Below are 18,930 nucleotides of genomic sequence, written 5' to 3' on the forward strand. Positions count from 1 at the left end.
TTGGAGTGCTACATAAAAATATACATCTAATGTAGAAACCACGAGCTATTACCAAACGTATGGCCGTCATGAGCACAGCAGCCGAGCAGCAGAGCTGACCTCTCTTTTGGCACAAGGTGGGGGCAGTAATGTTAGTAATGTAGTTTTTGACAACCCCCTTTCAACTGAGATGAATATGATTGGTCCAACATATTTTAAGAAAACAATTAGGAAAACACAGCGTGTAACTAAATAGAGAAAATAGAGCAAATCCTCTGAATCCTACAGAAACATTGTCTCTAGATCAGGAATAAGGATCGATGCAATGTGTCTGAGTGACCAAGAGAAGCTATATCAAGTTATATAAAGGGATAACCTGCTTCTATAATTCCAACTAGAAATGTGGGATCTGCTGCAAAATGTGTGACACCTTGTGTGCACAGACCAGATCTTCCAGGAAACCAGACAAAAACATAACAATAACGCACACTGACAATCATCTGGGTTGTGCATTGGAGAGGTGAGCTGAAGAAAAAGATTTGAAATGAGAAGTTAAAATGTCAGCAGGTCCCAGGGACGTGGGTGGATGTTTAGACATGTAAAAGTGAAGCAGCCTCCAAAGTTTGGATAAATACTAAAATGTACAATCTTAGTACCAAGGAAAATATTTCATAATTTGCAATACATAAAAATATTGCATGTATCCTTCATTTTGTAACAATACACAGTGGAATATTTTAGTTTTGTGCCTCAACTGGTTTGTTAAAAAATAATAAATTAAATGAGATGATTATTTGGACACTGTTACAGGGACAATATTTAAACACTCATCCTTTCAAGACTATGAGTGGACATCTAACATGTTGACTTCAGACAGATTTACCATTTACCTTTTTAAATGCTATTTTGCTTGACCTTAATTATGTTTTATATATGTTTTCATTTATCTTTTAGTATTCTTCAAATATTATATATGTTATAATTCTATATCCTTCTTTATTTTCTCTGTTGTTTTGGTTTTTAAATGTTTAAATTCAATACTTTAAGTCATAAGAAAATAAATTAAACTTTTATTTTCCGGTGTAGTTTTGAATATGACCAAGTGAGTCACAGATTATACTGATCAAAGGATTTTTGAATCCACGACACATCAGCTCACGACAGTTGAATGACGTTTATATTATAATTGTCAGTTTTCAAAAATACATTGCTCTAAATGGAAATACCTTTCAATCTCAGTGTCAGCAGCTCAAGCACACTACATCAGCTAGAGGCTGATTATGAGTGTGTATAATTCATTTATCTGATATAGGAGATTTTCTATCTATATTGTGTGGGGTTATTAAAAATAAAACATGACTGCAATGGTTCTGGCCATGTAAATGCAGTTATTTTGTCCTCGCCTCTTCTTATCCGATGAGCCTTACAAGCATTTATACTGTGTGTTCCCTTTGTAAGCCACAGGAAGAGGAGGAGAGCGAAAGCTGTGCCAGCGCTGGTCTCTCGGAGACACGGTCTGTCCCTAACTAACAAGCTCACATCCCTAAACACAGCCTGGACGTGGAGGAGCTCTAGGCTGGATCGTAGGCACTTCTTCAAGTTTCAGTCACAGGGCTTTTCTCCAGGACCTGAGAGACCACAGAGTCCCCGGAGAGGAGATCTGACCTCACTGAACACCATCTTCCCGTACACACCCTCCAGATTGCTTGACTTTCCAAGTAAAGGGAAATGTTGCTGACATGTTTACACACATGAGGTACCCCATGTCAGGTCAGGTTTGTTTTACTCTATAGTAACCTGCAATCTTTTTCACAACATCCTGTTATGAAGTAGAAACTTGGTCACCCCTGTTTTTCTTGGATACTCACTAGTAGTCCATGACCTTGACTTAATGGTACCACATCGCTGATGACGACTGTCAAGGTCCAACAGGTTTGTCTTGTCCTCGCAATGGATCTGAATGGCAACTTGAATTGGAATATCCCACACGTGTGAGAAATATCTCTTCTTCTTCCCTGGAATGGCACGTTCACAGAACTGCAGCCACATGCCGCTCTGCTGTGTCCCCCCCTAGAGGGCAGTATCGTAGACTTCCTGCTGTAGAAAGGGAGCTGGGCCTGGACCTGGAACCATGTTGGAGGGAAATGCAGGAGGGTGCGGATGATCCCACACGGGCTCTTTGAAGGAGGGTGTTATGGAGGAGCCTGAGACGAGAGGGCTCTGGCCTCTTAACTGCTCCCTGACTTCCTGCTCCAGACTTGGTGGAACAATCAGCTGGTCCTCTGGGTCCTGCTGTGCTGGGGCATTGAAGTAACCAGACTTTTTCTTTGGAGCCTCCAGGGCCACTTCAATAAGATTGTGACTGTCCTCAGGAGCCACCACAGAGCCATTGGACAACTTCTTCCCAAACAAGCTGCATGTGGAAGGGGACTTCTTAAGGTCAGCGATCTCTCTCCCACATACAGCCAGCAGGCAGCCGTTTGTGGCAGAAACCACCACGCTGTTCTGTCTGCGCATTTTGCCGTTGGGGTAGTCAGAGTTACGCTTTTCAAGGTCAAAGTCCTGGGCGCTCTCAGTGGACCCTGACCGTAGCTGGAAAGCACAGCAGTGAATGTCCACCTCTACCTCTAGCTTGCTGCCATTGGAGATGACACCCTCAAGTGGAGCTTCATCGTCACTGTCCAAGCCGTTGTCGGACTGGTTACTCGAGAACGTGGCACAGGAGGGCTGACGCTGGAATAGGCCCGGGTGGGTTCCTGAACCACCTGAGCCTGGCACCATGATCCCACACAGCGTGGTGGCAGGGTGTAGGCTACACCGTCTCTCTGGGCGGGGTGCAGGCCCAGATGATTGGTGCTCGTCTGATGCGGTGGACCCCGCCTCACTGCCCACCTCTGAGGCTGACGTCTCACTGCTGAACTCAGAGACAACACCACTGCTGGATGAAAGGGTGGCCGGTTCACTGGGGCCCGGGGTCACGGTTACAGGCGCAGGGGCAGGAGGGGCACCGCGGGGTTCAGTGGTGGAGACTGGCGGCTCACAGGTGCAGCTGTCCACGCCGATATGCAGCGACACCACCACAGCCCCGATGTTGTCCTTGCAGCCATAACTCTGGGCGAGCGAACACAGCTTCTTGGCAGCAGCACGTGGATCTCGCACGGCCTGCACGGTGCACACGGCCTCCTGGTAGGAGACCCATTCGAACAGAGCTCGATTACCCAGGATCAAGAACTCATCCTGGGAACAGAGCGGCTCAGTGTGCACCCAGGGCTTTGGAAGCACCCAGGGAGACAGGTAAGAGCAGCCCAGCAGCCGAGAGCAGCATGTCACTCCACTCACTTTGTTATCCTATAAAACAGGAAGTGCAATTAGAGTTGTGAATCAATGTGAAGCTTCATAATAAAGTCTGCTATCTGCTGTCAGACTCTACAACACCATCCGATAAAAAAATTAAATACTGCCCTGTTTTTCTCATGTCACTCTACAACAGAAAAGGGCAGTTTGCATATATATACACTGTATATACAATTTTCTATAGTTGTACTATATAAAATATACACTTTTTATCCATGTATATACCTACATTTATATATAAATATATATATATATAATCTGCACATATATAGACAAATCTACACATCTATCCAAATATCTCTACCAAATATCCACATATCTATACAAATGCAGTTTTAGATGCTCGGGCAATCATCCTGTGCCATTGCACTTTCCTCAATAACATATTCAACCTTTATTATTCTCTCTATAGACTTTTTACATTTTGATTCTTTCGTCTACCTCATTCTGATTTGTCTGCTGCTGTAACAAGTGAATTTCTTCAGTGTGTCTATCAATAAAGTTTATCTTATCGTATCTTATCTTACATGTACCTCAGAATATGAAGCTACACATTAGCATTTGATCAAACGTTCTACATAATGGCTCTAATGTAAACACACAAACATATGAGCTGTTCATTACCTCTGTAATTATGGCTTTACTGAGTTTAACTCTCTCCATCTCCTCAGTGCAGTTCTCCAAACTGTAAACCTTAGAGAGAGGTACCGGCCGGCCGTCCCGACACAGCACTGCCTGGCAGGTGCCCACGTTGGCCACAGTGAGGCTGAGGTAGCCCCCCGGATCTGAAGGCTTATGGTGGATGTAACACAACAAGGCAGAAGCACCCAGTTTCTGTCCAGCCATTCCTAGTTTCCTGTCCCATTCCAGGAGAAACAAACTCTTAAAGTCACCAGTTACAGCTACACACAGCAGTCACTGCAGTTTCGTGATACAAAAAGGTTTAATGAAGACCAACTAAAAATCTGTCTTACCTGTGTGAGGTGAGGAAAGTGTTGCACATGTACACGTTGTCGATACTGGAGTGCTGAAGCTCCTCACACAGCACATCTCCCATGGTGCACTGCAGCAGCCGAGGCACTTCCTCATTGCGGTCGCCATCAAAGATACCGTAACATGCCTCCACACCGTCTCCAAACCGGTCGACAGTCAGCACAGACACACACAACCTGTCGCCAAAATGATATCCACTTTAACAAATAGACCTTACATTCAGAGATAAACGCTTCAGCATGCAACACTGCTCCTCCGGGTCAAGCGGGTGACAGCTGATATCAGACGCTGCTGTCTGGGCCCCTGTGGTGCCAATGATCCTGGAGGAACAGCCGGGCTGTCAGCACTAGCACAAGCATTAAATTGCATTAAATCCAACAGAATTATTAGGCCCCACTGCACCAACTAGGCTTAATAAAGATCCAATGACTGTCCTGATGCCAGAGCTATGTAGGTGCCTGTCAATGATTCAGATACTGACTCAGTTGTAGACATCTGCTCTGTGTTTCTATGGCAACATCCAGACAGAGATCTATACAATAAATCAACGCACAAAAACATTTTGTAAAGAGTTATTATATATTTGACAAAAGAATTACAGGGTAAACCAGACCCCATGTAGACAAGAAAGACACTGAATGAATAGTCAAGTGTCTTAATTTAGGGAAAGAAATGTAATTTACTTGTACGCAAAACAATTACTTTATATATGTAGCTCTATATGTTCACAAGCAAACAAAGAAAACACATAGGAACCCAAAGCAGTGCTCACTTGTTTCTTTGACCGCTCATTTCAGAGTAACCATGGTTCCATGGAGTGGAGGCACTCAATGAGTCCCCTGCTGTTGTGGTGGATTTCTGGTCTAATTTGAGGGTTGTGATGTGACTGAAAAAGGAGAAGAAATACAGTAGAAGGATGAATGCATGGATGCACAACATACATACACAATACATGTTTCACTTCAAGAATTACTCCATATACTCCGAGTAGGTCTATAGACAACCACACAATCTAAAACCAATGTGTCTGTTCTTAATTTTCTATTGACACATTCTCAGGAAGTAATTTCCAATTATTTTTTTTAAACGGGGTCAGGGTTTTGTTACTCACCTGAAGAGGTTGAGGGTTTTGTGTTCCAACATCAGGCTGTTGTTGCCCGTCAGGTCGAGATCCTGCAGAGTGGCAGGCAGCGAGTCGGGCAACTGGATCTCAGTCAGCTCATTACAGCTCAGATCTACAAGCTAGAAATGTTTTTAAAAGACACATTAGCTGAATCAGGCTAAATGTTATCATACACCAAACAAGTCAGGCTGGAAAAAAAAAACTGACCTTGATCTCAGGCAGGTTGAGGATCTCTGGGAAGACAGTAATGTGGTTGGAGTGTGCGATGAGGGTGTGCAGTCTCTTACAGCTGGACACAGTGGAGGGGATCGTCTTTAGCTTGTTGCCACTCAGATCTAGCTCCTCCAGCAGCTCCAGCTTACTCAACTTGCTAAAGACAGACAAACATTAGAGGGACATTATAATACCATCACCTCACTGGGTACAACAACATGACACTGTACATGGGCTTGATGTTAAATAAAACGACAGTAAGTGAATGATGGCAGAAACACAAAACAGACAATCAGTGATGCCAAAGAAGGGATCCAATCAAACGTGATAAATTAAGGGACAAAAGACACAATGAAATATAATGAATTATTCCATGAATTTGAGAAAACGATAAACAGAATAAAACAACAAAAAGCCACACTATGATTTTAATTTTTTTTTTTTATTATTACAAGACAAACACTTTATTTAAATTATTGACTAACATGAGAGCAAAAGCAACAAACCTGGCAGGAAAGGAGAGCATTTGGTTGTAGGCGATGTGAAGGACCCGCAGGTTCTGGTGTCCAACCAGCAGAGCACCACAGTTCTCATTCAGGTTGTTCCCCGTCAGGTAGAGCTCCTGGAGCGTGCTGAGGCTCTCCTCGGATTGGCTGCTAGGAGGAATGCTTTCCAGGGCATTGGCTGACGCATTTAAGAATTTCAGGCTGTGAGGAAAGACAAATAACAATAGAGAATGACAAAAGCTACAGTAGAGAACATCGCCAGCTTTTCATCCAACACTGTATCCAACCCTTCATTTCTTGTTGGCCATGGTTTTGGAGAAGTTAAAGCAAAAATTTAGGGATCCCAAATTCTGTTTGAGTCGGAAGGAGCAGCTCATTTTGGGCAAGAGGCCGGGTACATCCTGGACAGATCGACAACTATCCCAGAGCTGACATATAGAGACAAACAATCATTCAATTTATAGTATATATAGTGTATAGTCTTTGGACTATGGGCGGAAACCCATTCAGACACGTGGAGAACATGTAAACTCCACACAGAAAGGACCTGGCCAGCCAGAAACCTCCTGTGAGACAACCACTGCCCGTTTATCCCTTCCTGAATCCATTTTTAATCATCCAGGACAAAGTGGGTACAAACAGATTAGACGCTGGATGTAAGTGAAGCTGACCTCAGCTCCACCAGTGAAAAGGATAGAGGACAGATAGTTTTGTTGGTAGGACAGGATACTCTTAAAAAGTATCCACATAGGCCTGCGTAGAGTACGGACAGTAATTTGAGCTTCAGTGGTGCTTGTGCTGTTGTTAAGTTACTGCCTGTGTGTTCACATACTGAACAATAATAAAACCTGTCCTTCAGGCCCATGAACAAGTGAACCGTATCCCACTGTTGCTTTAAAACAAAGTCAGGCATCGCAGTATCTGGGCAGTGATACCTCTGCAGCCTTCGAAAGACTGTTGACGTCACCCTGTGTCTTCACAAGTATGAATATGATAAACCTGGTTTCTGAAGCCACACTCATACTGTTTTCATCAGCCCTGAGTGTAACCGCTCTCCCTCGTAAGCTGCACAGCTCTTGGAAAGGATATCAGGAAACCCATCATGCTGAAAACAGTTACTGCCATTACGTCTCTGCATTAGAGACAGTAAAGTACATTTGAGCTTCTGAACTGCTAATGGGTGTTAAGTGATTTACCGCACAGGAAATTGGAGTGCAAGCGAGGCTCCAGTTACCGTCTCAAATGCTCCGCTGATTTTGACCACAATCCCTACATAGACACTGTACATACAATATATACTTCATTATTTTAGAGATGAAACATACAATCTATATTTTATACTTCCAAAGCAGTCAGATGCGATGAATATTCAGCTATAACACAGCAGGGAACACAATACAAGTAAAAGTTTCGAAGCAGAGGAACGAGCTGAGAACGGACTTCGAGTAATGGCATAAAAAGACTTGAGGACAGAACGGAAAGGAAAAACACAAAGAGAAAAGGGAGAAAAGGGGTTGGGAGACTCACTTTAAGGCTTTGTAAAAGAGACTCTCAGGGAGTTCAGCCAGCCTGTTGTGCTGGAGGTCCAGGGCTTCCAGAGGGACATGGTCAAGTAGGTCAGGCACTCTCTGCAAACGATTGTTCCCCGCCAGCAGCTTTCTCAAACTCAAGCTGTTGAGCAGTCTGTCCGAGGCCAGAAGAGACATTAGAGAGCATGATTAGGACAAGAACAAAAAGAACAGCGCCCCCCCCCACAAAAAGGCAAAGAACCAAAGTACATCTTCTCCCCGTGCAGACTGGACCACTGTGAAGCAGAGGATGGATTTATCAGACATGGCAAAACACGCTAACTAATCCATCAATGACCTTTGCAGCTTGGCTACCCAAACAGACCAGCAGCCTTTTCTTCTCTCCTCAAACCCTCTCAGAAGTCATGAGGTGGAACAGTGCAGAGAGGAATATTATCTCATTTGCAAGAGCTTCTCACATGTCTTATTCAAATGCAAATGCCTCGGCTGAGAGCTGGCAGTGAGTGATGGCGAGTCTGAGCCAAGCACTACAGCAGGCCACGTTTTACTGCTGCGACCAGAAGACGGATACTGCTTTTCACAAATTGACTGATAAGAGCTGTTTTTTTGTCCCTTGTTCTTTCCATGATTCCACCACCATCACAAAATCTTCAACTGGGCATCGTGAAAAGCAGTTTGGCATTAGCGTGAGATATGAAAAAGCCCGACCATGTGTACTGAGACTCCTGATCTCCTGTTTCTGCACGGTATAGCCAGCTGTTTGGTACACAAGGCTGAATGAATTCATATTACACAACATAAGAAATAAAGCAGAGCAGAGAAGGTTCAGGACTAGTGAGAGAAAAAGGCCAATAACCTGGAAGGAAGCTCAGACAGGAGGTTGTGTGTGATGTCCAGCATCTCTATTTTCCTGCAGTCACACACCCAGTCCGGAAGGTACTCCAAAAGGTTCCTGTCTCAACACACACACACGCACACACACACAAGCGCACACACACATACAGATACACACACAAACCTCAAACTGAGCAGAGTTGGCATCTTGCATTTCACTGTACAGATGAGCAAACGATGTTGACATTAGAGTAAATAGGAGGCAAAACTAATATTTTCCAGGGTACATTATTATAATATTAAATTATGTGATTTTGTATGTTCACAAAAACATGGGAGGTTGAGTGGAAAAAGGAAATTCTACAGATATTTTCTACACCTGGCATCTGGTTCAAAAGCAGCTTGAGGCAAATATACGCATAATGAGCCCTGACATACTGTAGCATTTTCTACATAATTACACAGTAAACCTACAGTCACCCAGCTTTGAATACATACAATAAAATAAAGCAGCCGTTAATTCTGTGTATAAGGCAAACGTCTATACCAAGTCAATCCATTCTCAATTAGAAAGGAGGACTGTGGCTCATTATTATTATTATTATTATTATTATTATTATTATTATTATTATTATTATAATATTGTAGACAGGATTGTTCTTCTCCTTCAACATTACCACAAAAAAACAAGAGACACAACAGAGCTGAGGCGTCACTTCTTAAGAGTTTAACTATCAATTACACAATTAATCATTCAAATTTGGCTACACCATCTTTTAGATGACAAACTACTTTTATTAAAGCACAGAACTTCTGTTGAAAAAACAGATTATTCCCAACCAGAACTCACTGTGATAGCTCCATGTGTGTCAGCTGGTTAGGGACTGGATAGATGTTGACTGTGGTGAGGCCTGTGGACAGAGTAAAAGCGCAATCAGCAGCTCTACATCGGGACCATTTGTTTTTATGTGTGTGTGTGTGTGTTTATGAGATGCACGTATCACTGGGGAGAAAGGCCTGACACGCACAGTCAAACAAACAGTCGGGCCATAACAGCAGCGATTTGCCGCTCTTGTCTGACTCACGGTTGCTGCTGGCATGAAGCATGCGCAGTGTGAAACCGCTGAGCGTGAGTGTCACCAGCTGGTTGCGCTGGCAGTGCAGAGTCTCCAGGTTGCAGATGGAGCTCAGGTCTAACGTGGCCAAGCAGTTGTCCCGTAGGTCCAGCTGTGTCACCTGGCTCACCGCGTCTGGACTCTCACTCTTCACCCAGCGCAGCCCATTCAGCCTGGATTAACAGAGGAGGGCACAAGGGATTAAATATCATCGGTTATTACCGCAGGAGCAGAGGTGAACGCCTTTGAACGGAAAGTTAAGGTGACATTTAACAAAAGTTTCAGTGCAGGAAGTCCACTATGCAAACTGTATTTTTTATTTAACCATCTTCAGTGACAAATAGTCTAAATACGTGACTGGGAAGCAAATACAACTACTGTTTACTATAATAAATGCACTGTATTCTAAAATTCCCAGTGTGAACATATGAGTAAAACATATTTCTAGTTACAGGGGACCATGCACAGTCATAAAATTAATTTCACTGAATAACCTTAAAGCTATTTTTTATCTGCATATATCATCTTGTTTTCAGTACCCAGAAGCAAAAACACACATTTCTTTGCATAATTGAGCAAAATTACTGTCAGAAAAATCCACAAACTCTGTTATACTAGAGTTAATGTGAATTTGAAAATATTTACAAGTACACAATTACTCATTTAATGCTAATTACACACATTACTACCTCGGGTATGAAAATCTATTCGTGGCATCAAAGATTTTGTGTGTGTGTGTGTGTTTTTTTTAATGACAGATGCATTGGGGAAGCTTCTTTTAACTTTTTTTTTTCAGATTTGACTATTCAGCTCTAACAAAGGGTGTGAGTTTATGACTGTGCTCCACTGTGAGATCCGTGCTCTCCCTGACCTCATTCATCCCGTTAATAAACAACAATTTCTCTTTTTTTACGAGAGCTGCCAGGCCACTAATCCACCACAGACGCACCTTGCCCTCACAAATATCGCCTGCCACTGCCAAACCACAACTCCACTCCTGGGGTTGAATTATTAGCTGGCAGTGAGTGGAGCAGCCGTAGCTGGTCTGATCTGCACACTGGTGAGAAAATCAATGACCAAAGCTTTTCCCTCCATCATTACCTAGAGCAGAGGTTCCCTTGAGCAAGACACTTAGCCCCCAGTTGTTCCTAGGGAGCTGCTACCAAGCCAACAACTACATATGACTGAAGTTCTGGGCAGCTTCCAGGTGTGAGCATAGGTGTGAATCAAGGTAACGCAGAAAATAAAACCCATTTGGGATCAGCAAACCTGGCATCTACCAAAACAAGTAAAAAGGAGAGTGTTACAGGAGTGGTTGGGTACGTGACAGACGATCAGCATGTTTGTATGGGAGAGAGAGAGGTAGAGCGAGGCAAAGGGAGCTGTGGTTTCAGCATTTAAAAATAAACTGTGGATCCCACGATTTAGTTTGCAGCATTAACTATCAGATGCTCATCTACACACACAAATTCTCTATATGCACACGCACAGCCCCTCTCTCTGGTAGGGGATGTGGAGATCGCTGAGAGGAGATGGCAGAATTTACAGGTTATCAATGAGGATGGAATTTTGGTTTGAAGAGGATAGCATCCCCCCCTTATCCCCCTCATCCCACTAAAACTCGCCTAATGGATATGAAGATGCATTCTCTATCTCTTCCTGGTTCTTATTTGTCACCTCTCGACTACCAGCGGTGAAGGCTGTCAGTAACAGTTTCACCTCATCATCGCTCCAAGAAAAGAAATCCCTCACCGTACTTTTCACCCTTGTTGTTTCTCAAAGGTATTATTTTCCGTATCAAAGCAACCTGTGTCTGCAGAGTAGACACCAACTGCTTCCTGTTTACACCAACATGCACAGTGCAAGTGATCGGTGATGTGTTTTCGGGTGTGATAGTATGGACAAGGTTTATTACTGATACAGAGCTTAAACGTTTGTGTGGACAGATATAGTTTTAAAAATTCAAAAAGTAGTATGAATGTAACCTGATACGGCCGAAATCACACATTTACCGTACATTATCCAGACAATGACATATGGGAATGTTGAGAGAAAAGAAGGATGAGAGGATTAGAAAAGAGAGAGAGACAGAGAGAGTATGAACTATGCAGAGGTTGGGAGCTGTGTGTTTCGGGGCCGGGCCTCACCGGAGGTCGATGTTTTTCAGGTGGCTCATTATGGCCAGAGTACACAACTCCAGAGTCTCCACTCTGTTCCCAGCCATGGCCAACTTGTCCACTGCACTCAGCCTCTCTAGCACAGCAGGGATGTGGGAGAAGTTGTTGAAGGAGAGCCCCAGGCTGTTGAGCTGGGACAGGCCACCCAGCTCCTCGGGCAGGGAGCTGAGGTGGTTTCCATCCAAAGACAGAGTCTGCAGGCTACAAGACAAAAGGTCAAAACAGTCATGTTTTACTTACTTTTACTTCAAAGAGTGGACAAAATATCCGCTTTGTGGATACAGTCATTATCTGCAGGGAAACAGCCGACATCAAGTGGATACACAGCTTGAAAATTAGAGCGATTTAGCATCCTGACTTAGTCTGATTGCATAACCCAATTTATTCTTTCACTGACTTCATAAAAACAAAATGTAAGGACATGAATTATATCCCAAAAAATAATCTGAGAGAACAAAATTCAAGATCAAGATCACAAAATATTATTGAAATAAAAAATATAACATTTAAGAAAAGAAGTTAAAGAATAAGAATGTTGATACCGAAGACATTTTCATTCTCTTCCTTAATTCTGAAAGAACACAGATAAGCTGAAATACATTTTTTTATGTTTTCATGGTTGTTTCTCTTATGTTGGTTTGCACTGGAAATACTGGATTTTTGTAAAATTGTAAAATTATAATCAAATGATCATTATATTATAATTAAGTATGTTCACATTTTTGCTTAATGCAACTGTGGGGAATCTGTGTGACTGTATAGTTTCACATTTAAAACTTAACTCTCATTATATCTTCTAAAGGTGGCAACAATTGCAATGAATGCAGGGTTTCACTGTGTGTCTGTCTTTAGGATTCACCCCCTATGGCATCTATTGGTTTAGTTTCACATGTGCTGCTATAGTAACTTATTTAAATAGTGAAGTGTGTACTCTCCCAACGTATCTATTGTTTACTGTGTGAACTCTGCAGTGTGTACACGGTGAATGTGTCTCACTGTGTCGCACCTTTGAAGGTTGCCTATCTGTACTGGGACGACGTGGAGGTTATTGCAGGAGAGGTTGAGCTCGGTCAGGGTGAGGATCTCACACACACATTCAGGGAACACACCCAGACGGTTGTGAGACAAGTTCAGGCTCTTCAGCTGGGAAAACCTACACAAAGACAGAACAGCATGGAGGACCATAAGCATTTACAGGGTGACACCAAAGAAATCAGCAAAAACAAGGAACATCTCAACTTTTTCTGTTTTGTTTATTAAGGTTTGTTGCCAATTTCATTTTCTAAAAATAACATAAAGTAGTGCAATGATTCTGGAACGATTGCCCACAATCTGGAAACACTTTATTGTGATGTAGCATTGTCCTTGTGTCAAAGAAAATGTACATTTACAAAATGCAAAGCACTTTCTTTAACCCAACAGCAATCAAAGGCTGCTGTCTTGACTGTGGGAGTTTTGTGCTGTTATTTGTGCTTCAGGCTTGCACCATGTTATTAAGACACTTAAAAAAAAAGTAATGAGAGTAAAAAAGAAATGAGAGAGTTCACAATGGGAAAAGCATTAAAATTACCCCCACCGGTGCCTTAGTATTACTAGCAAATGATGGTTCTAGATTTAGACCAACCAGTCGTACACTTTAGTGCCTCTAAGCCAACAAGAGGATCGGAAGCACTCTGCTGATGTGTGTTTGTTCGTCCAGAAAATGTATTGTCGCACCTGAGGTCTCGGCTGTTACAAATGGTAACACAACCCAGTTCAGATGTGTGCAACATGCAGGAATGAGGTGATGAATGAGGTGGTGCAGTGCGTGTGCACAAGTCAGTCAGATCATCCACATTAATATTATATTTTATTCCTCTTGTTATCTCAGGTGCTGTGAGTGGTGGAAGTGGCTGCCACGAATCACAGCACGTTTCAAAGAACAGACCATTTCCTTTAATTCATGCTTCCTCTTACTAAATATGCAGACAAGCAGGAGGCAGCAACAGAGGGGTGCAAGACAGTTAGGTGTAAATCTTCTTCTTAGCAAGTTGCAGAATAGGTTCTGACATCATGTTATATATTCAGCAATACAACACACACACACACACACCGAGCTCTACGGCTGGAGGGATACAACGGGGACTGGAGGGGTTGGAGATGATTAGCACTTAATCCGTCTACTGATGAATCCTACTTTCCAGTGCAGAACTGGACATGAAGCTGAATTGTTGTGTGGAACTCGTTTCCTTAAATGAGAAGAGATCATAAGCTGTGTGATGAGCCTGGTGGCCTGGTGCTATATAAAGGGCCTAACAAAAAGCATGTCATGGTGCAACACTGAAACAGCTGAAAGCTGGTGACCATAACTGTGGAAAACCTGCAGTGATACAGCAGATTTTCTGTAGCACTCTTTAAGAGCTCGAGAGCATGTGTTTACATTATCAGTGCAGGAAACAGATAAGCTGGAGCCAAAATGACAGAGGTCTGGAGATATCACAAAACATGGGATAATACAGCACTGACTTAATGAACAAATGTAAATATCTGCATAGCTCAGGCAAAGTTTGACTGGTTTGATTGATGAAAGCACAGTATCAGCTCCAGAGCAGCACCTGAAAACACAGTGAGAATTTTCTCTTGTGCAAAAACATATATTTCAGTAACACCAACCCTGTTGGCCTCAAGAACGAGATTCACTGATTCTGATGTTCCTGGGCTGAAGGACAATCTCCTTTGTTCCATTATGTCATGACGGTGTGATTACCTGGGGAGGTTGAGCAGCCCTCCAGGCCCCTGCAGGCTCATGAAGTTGTGTCGCAGGTTGAGGTGGGTGATGTCCTGACTGTAGAACAGATACTCGGGCACTGCTTCCAGACTGTAGCAGGAAAGGTCCACCATGCTGACTGTCTGAGACACCACCTACACACACACACACACACACACAAACACACACACACAGTGAGTTACGAGGCTTTAGGTGCATGAAGGTACTATTCTCATTTTCTGTTTTGTGTGTCAGCATCACATCCTCCATATCATCACATCACAGAAATCCTCCAGCTTCACTGATGCATACATACATACATACATACATACATATTTCTGAACTGGTGCAACTAAAAATGAGGTAAAAGAATTTCCCAAAACTAAGAGCTATGACACTCAAGTTGACTTTGGCTTACATCTGCAGCTTTACTCAACAGTTAACCATTAGCTATGCTATCAGTGTAAAACCCAATCAAATCCAATCAAGAAAGACCGCAGCACTCATTTCCTTCTTTACCTTTGACCAACACAGGCAAGAGCCACACTAACACCACGTGCCTTGTGGTGAACTCCAACCCGACATACACCAGTAGTTTCCACTGTTTAAAGAGTCTTTATCTCAAGTGAGTTGAAACGACGGAGAGTGAGAGCAACTACACTGGCCTCAGATTATGCAAAAATCCAGCCGCTTTGCTAAGAAACTCACTCACTCACACTTAAGACAGACAAAGCCACAGTTTCCAGGCCATTAAAGTTCATCTTCCACGGGGAACACAGTGATTGTGAATTAAAAGACTAACTCTAATTAATGGTCATTACAGTCTGGCATTTGCAAACGTGCAGACATACTTGCATTGAGATTCCAGCCTAAGTCATCAGGTTTGTTTGTTTTAAGACTCTTTTTTTCCAGAGGACTTGATATGAGGTCATGGTCATTGTGAAGGCTTTAGTTTGTCGTGTTGTTGAGTTGTACTGTGTGAGGCTTGAAAAAAACTTGTTTAAAAAAAATGCAGGGTGCACAATGTTCTCGCATTGGGCCGCAGTAACATGTGCGATTGTGCTTGTTGTGGCACAGTTCAAGTCTCAGATATGACTGTCTGAGAACAGTCTCCTCCATTAACTACAGGACTGCACACTGTGCAGCAACGCAGAAAATGGGACTGCCGCTCAGCAGAGCGTGACATCACATCACTGCTTTAGAGACGACAAAGACTAAATCCGCTCATCTCCCACAACAACGACTGATCTGCCAGCCACTTTAAAAATCATCTCCTCTTTAAAAGGAGTAATTAAGTGATGCGAGAGTGGGCGATGGACACAGGCTGACGGAGAAGAGGTAGAAGGAAAACAGGACAGATATGCGGTTTTGGACGATTTGCATTGCAATTAAACAATGCAAAACACTTTGAAGAAATGTGATAGAGGACGTCGACAAGTACAGACCACGTCCATCAAAAATAATGGCTCTGTTGTAAGGGAATTAAATGGCACTAATGGAGCTTCAGTGATTCTCCAGTCTACACATACAACAGTGCTGTTGCAGAGCCAAGGAACCAGGGCAGTCGTGTTTTGTGCGGTTAACAAACTTGTACAATTAGCACCACTGACCAGAATTCTTGTCTGCATAGTGATGTGTATTCTGGTTTATATACTGTCAGGGTTTTGGATTTTATTGACAATCTTTACAAATATCTGGATGGCACAGTGACGCAGGGGTTACGACTGAGGCCTTAAAGCACTATCTTCCTCCCACAGTCCAAAACCATTAAGATTGGTTTTAGGTTGATTGGAGACTCTAAATTGTCCATATGTGTGAATGGTTGTTTGTCCCTGTATGTTGGTCCTGTGATATGGTTAGGGTTAGGGTTGGGGGTTATGGTGAACTGTGCCCCACCTCTCCAGCCCCCCGCAACCCTCAAAGGGTAAGCGGTAAAGATAATGGATGGACAGATGGACTTAAAAATAGGTTAACAGCACTGTTCACAAACCGCTCAACTGGCCACTTGTGTCATTTCGTCTAAGTTATCAAGTCCGGTCAGGTAGCACTTGATTGACACCTCCTGTCCCGTTTGTTGTCACGCTGAAAATCTCCTGATGAGGCCACTGACAGAAACATTCAAAAGATGAAGCGGTAGTTCAGCTTTCTCTTTGCATTTTGACCTTTTAAACACTGAGGAGGGTGTCATGTCGTCAATTTGGTCTGATGGTTCCTGGAAAATGAGTTACACAATACAGATCCTTCACTGAATTACTTTCCAACACACACTGATGTGTAGTTAGGTCTAATGAATGAAAATTAAATGAATCTACCGGTCTGAATTTCACACATTCTGATTTCCTATAAATATAAATGCTGATATGCTGCTCTATATAATGTATCTCTACGCTCCAGTATTCAGTCTCATCCTTCATGCTCATTTTTCAGGCACAAATGCACTTGCTGATTTGCTCTCTTTCTCTCTTAAAAAAAACACACACACACACACACACACACACACACACACACACACACACACACACACACACACACACACACACACACACACACACACACACACACACACACACACACACACACACACACACACACACACACACACACAATTTATGCAATGTAGCATAAACAGTGGCCCAAATCCACCAAAAACCTTCATCAGTCATCATCCCCAGTCTCCATAGAAACCTCTCAGAAGAGTCGCAGCCTTAACAGAGAGTGCTTACAGGCAACTCTAACCCAGTAATCCATACCACCATGGTAGAGAGAGATCCTGGATTTAGCATGAATCTGCAACTAATTGGATTTTCTTTTTTTATGTTGGCTCGCTCCTTCCACAGCGAACTGTACGCCGGCTCTGCCTCAGCGGAGCCGCTCATAGAGGCCGCTCGGGCTACAGGAAGGAGCTGCAGCACAATGGCCAATAATTAGGATATTAGAGACAAAGCGAGCTAAGCAGAAGAGACACAGAGCAGCTGAAGACCTGGCAAAATGATCTGAAAGACACAAAGTACAACACAAATACATGTACACAACTGTGTCATTCAGAATCTTCTAATCTACAGTGACATGTACTGTTGAATAAAAACACTACTGTTGAGGGGGAAAAAATGTCCTCTACGAGTAGTGTAAAAGGTAAACTGTGTGAATACAGGTGAGAGTTCATCTCTGGGGAGCCAATCAGATGCACCCAGACAAGCGGTTTCTGATTGGACGACTCACAAGGCAGGAGGCAACTGTGCTCCCAGCATCTAATCTGTGATTAAGTACAACAAGACCAGAGGGGCCGACTGGAAACAAACAAACTGTTGCTAAGAGAAAACACAGACAACAAACACACACAGTAACCCACACACTCTGTCTCTTGCTTACTTTGGACGCCTGTCGATGCCATCGCTGGTAGTCTGCCAGTGTGTCAAAATTGACAAAGTACGTCTGGGCCTGTGATCCAGCTGAGCTAAACATCAGACAGTGTAGCCTCCGTTTCACCTCCTCCACCTCAATACAAAGACAATACACAGATTCAATGAGGAGCAACACTGAGAGAGACCGCACAAATGGAAGATGACCATTATCATTAATCATTATTACACCAATTGAGAAATACAGATAGATAGATAGATCGATATACTGTATATGTCAATCTATGTTGTTTTAATATTCATTTTGTTATGTTGGATGTGCTGAAATTGACATTAATATCAACTTTTACTGTACCTGTCACTGTCTTACTCCATTTCAGTGATTGAGTTCCTAAATTTGCTAAAGGACCCCAGGAGAATATGTCTAAAAGGGTTCAGTGCAGCTGTGTGATAATATTGTAGAAGAGTGTGAAGTAAACAGTGAAAAATCTGCAAATTGAGTGGAGTGAGTAAGCAAAATGTGACTTTGAAAATCACATCAGCACAGACATTTAGGCTGCATCATTTTTTGTAAAATTGTTTCATTATTTAATGTGCACACATATTTTCCTCTACGTTGGTCAGACTCATGATGGATGGATAAACATGATGAAAATTGTAGAACAAAACGTACAGACCTGGCCCTTACATTACCCACAATGCAACCCGATCGACAACAGTTTACTCAGTTATAGCCTCAAGCCACTAATCTCAGGTAGAGATGAGGAGTGGGCTATAGAGGTCAGGTAACTTCCTCCCCCCTCTTACTGATGCCACACAGATTTTTTTATCATCTTCAAATTTGTAGTTTTTCGCTCTAACCAACACTGACTCAAGCTGCATGACTTGGGGAAAAGCTACGCTGGAGCAAAAAACACTTTTAGGCCTTTTTTGACTTATTTAAAGCCTCAGCTTGGTTTAGATGTGGGATCCAATGTTTTCAACAAAATATTTTTAAAGACC

General features: G+C 42.8%; 1 protein-coding gene across 1 annotated transcript in view; it reads right to left on the reverse strand.

The window, feature by feature from the left end:
* Positions 1-1,003: 1,003 nt before the first annotated feature.
* phlpp2 (PH domain and leucine rich repeat protein phosphatase 2) overlaps positions 1,004-18,930 on the reverse strand; it is a 32,471-nt gene continuing 14,544 nt past the window's right edge. Inside the window, exons 5-19 of the mRNA XM_034581716.1 lie at positions 17,939-18,064; positions 14,570-14,724; positions 12,830-12,976; positions 11,794-12,024; positions 9,617-9,819; positions 9,382-9,442; positions 8,554-8,649; positions 7,696-7,851; positions 6,169-6,369; positions 5,657-5,819; positions 5,438-5,568; positions 5,099-5,212; positions 4,308-4,502; positions 3,958-4,189; positions 1,004-3,327 (exon numbers count right to left, since the gene is read on the reverse strand). Of these exons, the coding sequence (XP_034437607.1) occupies positions 2,050-3,327; positions 3,958-4,189; positions 4,308-4,502; positions 5,099-5,212; positions 5,438-5,568; positions 5,657-5,819; positions 6,169-6,369; positions 7,696-7,851; positions 8,554-8,649; positions 9,382-9,442; positions 9,617-9,819; positions 11,794-12,024; positions 12,830-12,976; positions 14,570-14,724; positions 17,939-18,064 (3,489 nt within the window). The 3' untranslated portion in view covers positions 1,004-2,049. The remainder of the gene's footprint in view (positions 3,328-3,957; positions 4,190-4,307; positions 4,503-5,098; positions 5,213-5,437; positions 5,569-5,656; positions 5,820-6,168; positions 6,370-7,695; positions 7,852-8,553; positions 8,650-9,381; positions 9,443-9,616; positions 9,820-11,793; positions 12,025-12,829; positions 12,977-14,569; positions 14,725-17,938; positions 18,065-18,930) is intronic.

The sequence above is a fragment of the Hippoglossus hippoglossus genome, chromosome 3, assembly GCF_009819705.1.
Source record: "Hippoglossus hippoglossus isolate fHipHip1 chromosome 3, fHipHip1.pri, whole genome shotgun sequence".
Classification (NCBI taxonomy): domain Eukaryota; kingdom Metazoa; phylum Chordata; class Actinopteri; order Pleuronectiformes; family Pleuronectidae; genus Hippoglossus; species Hippoglossus hippoglossus.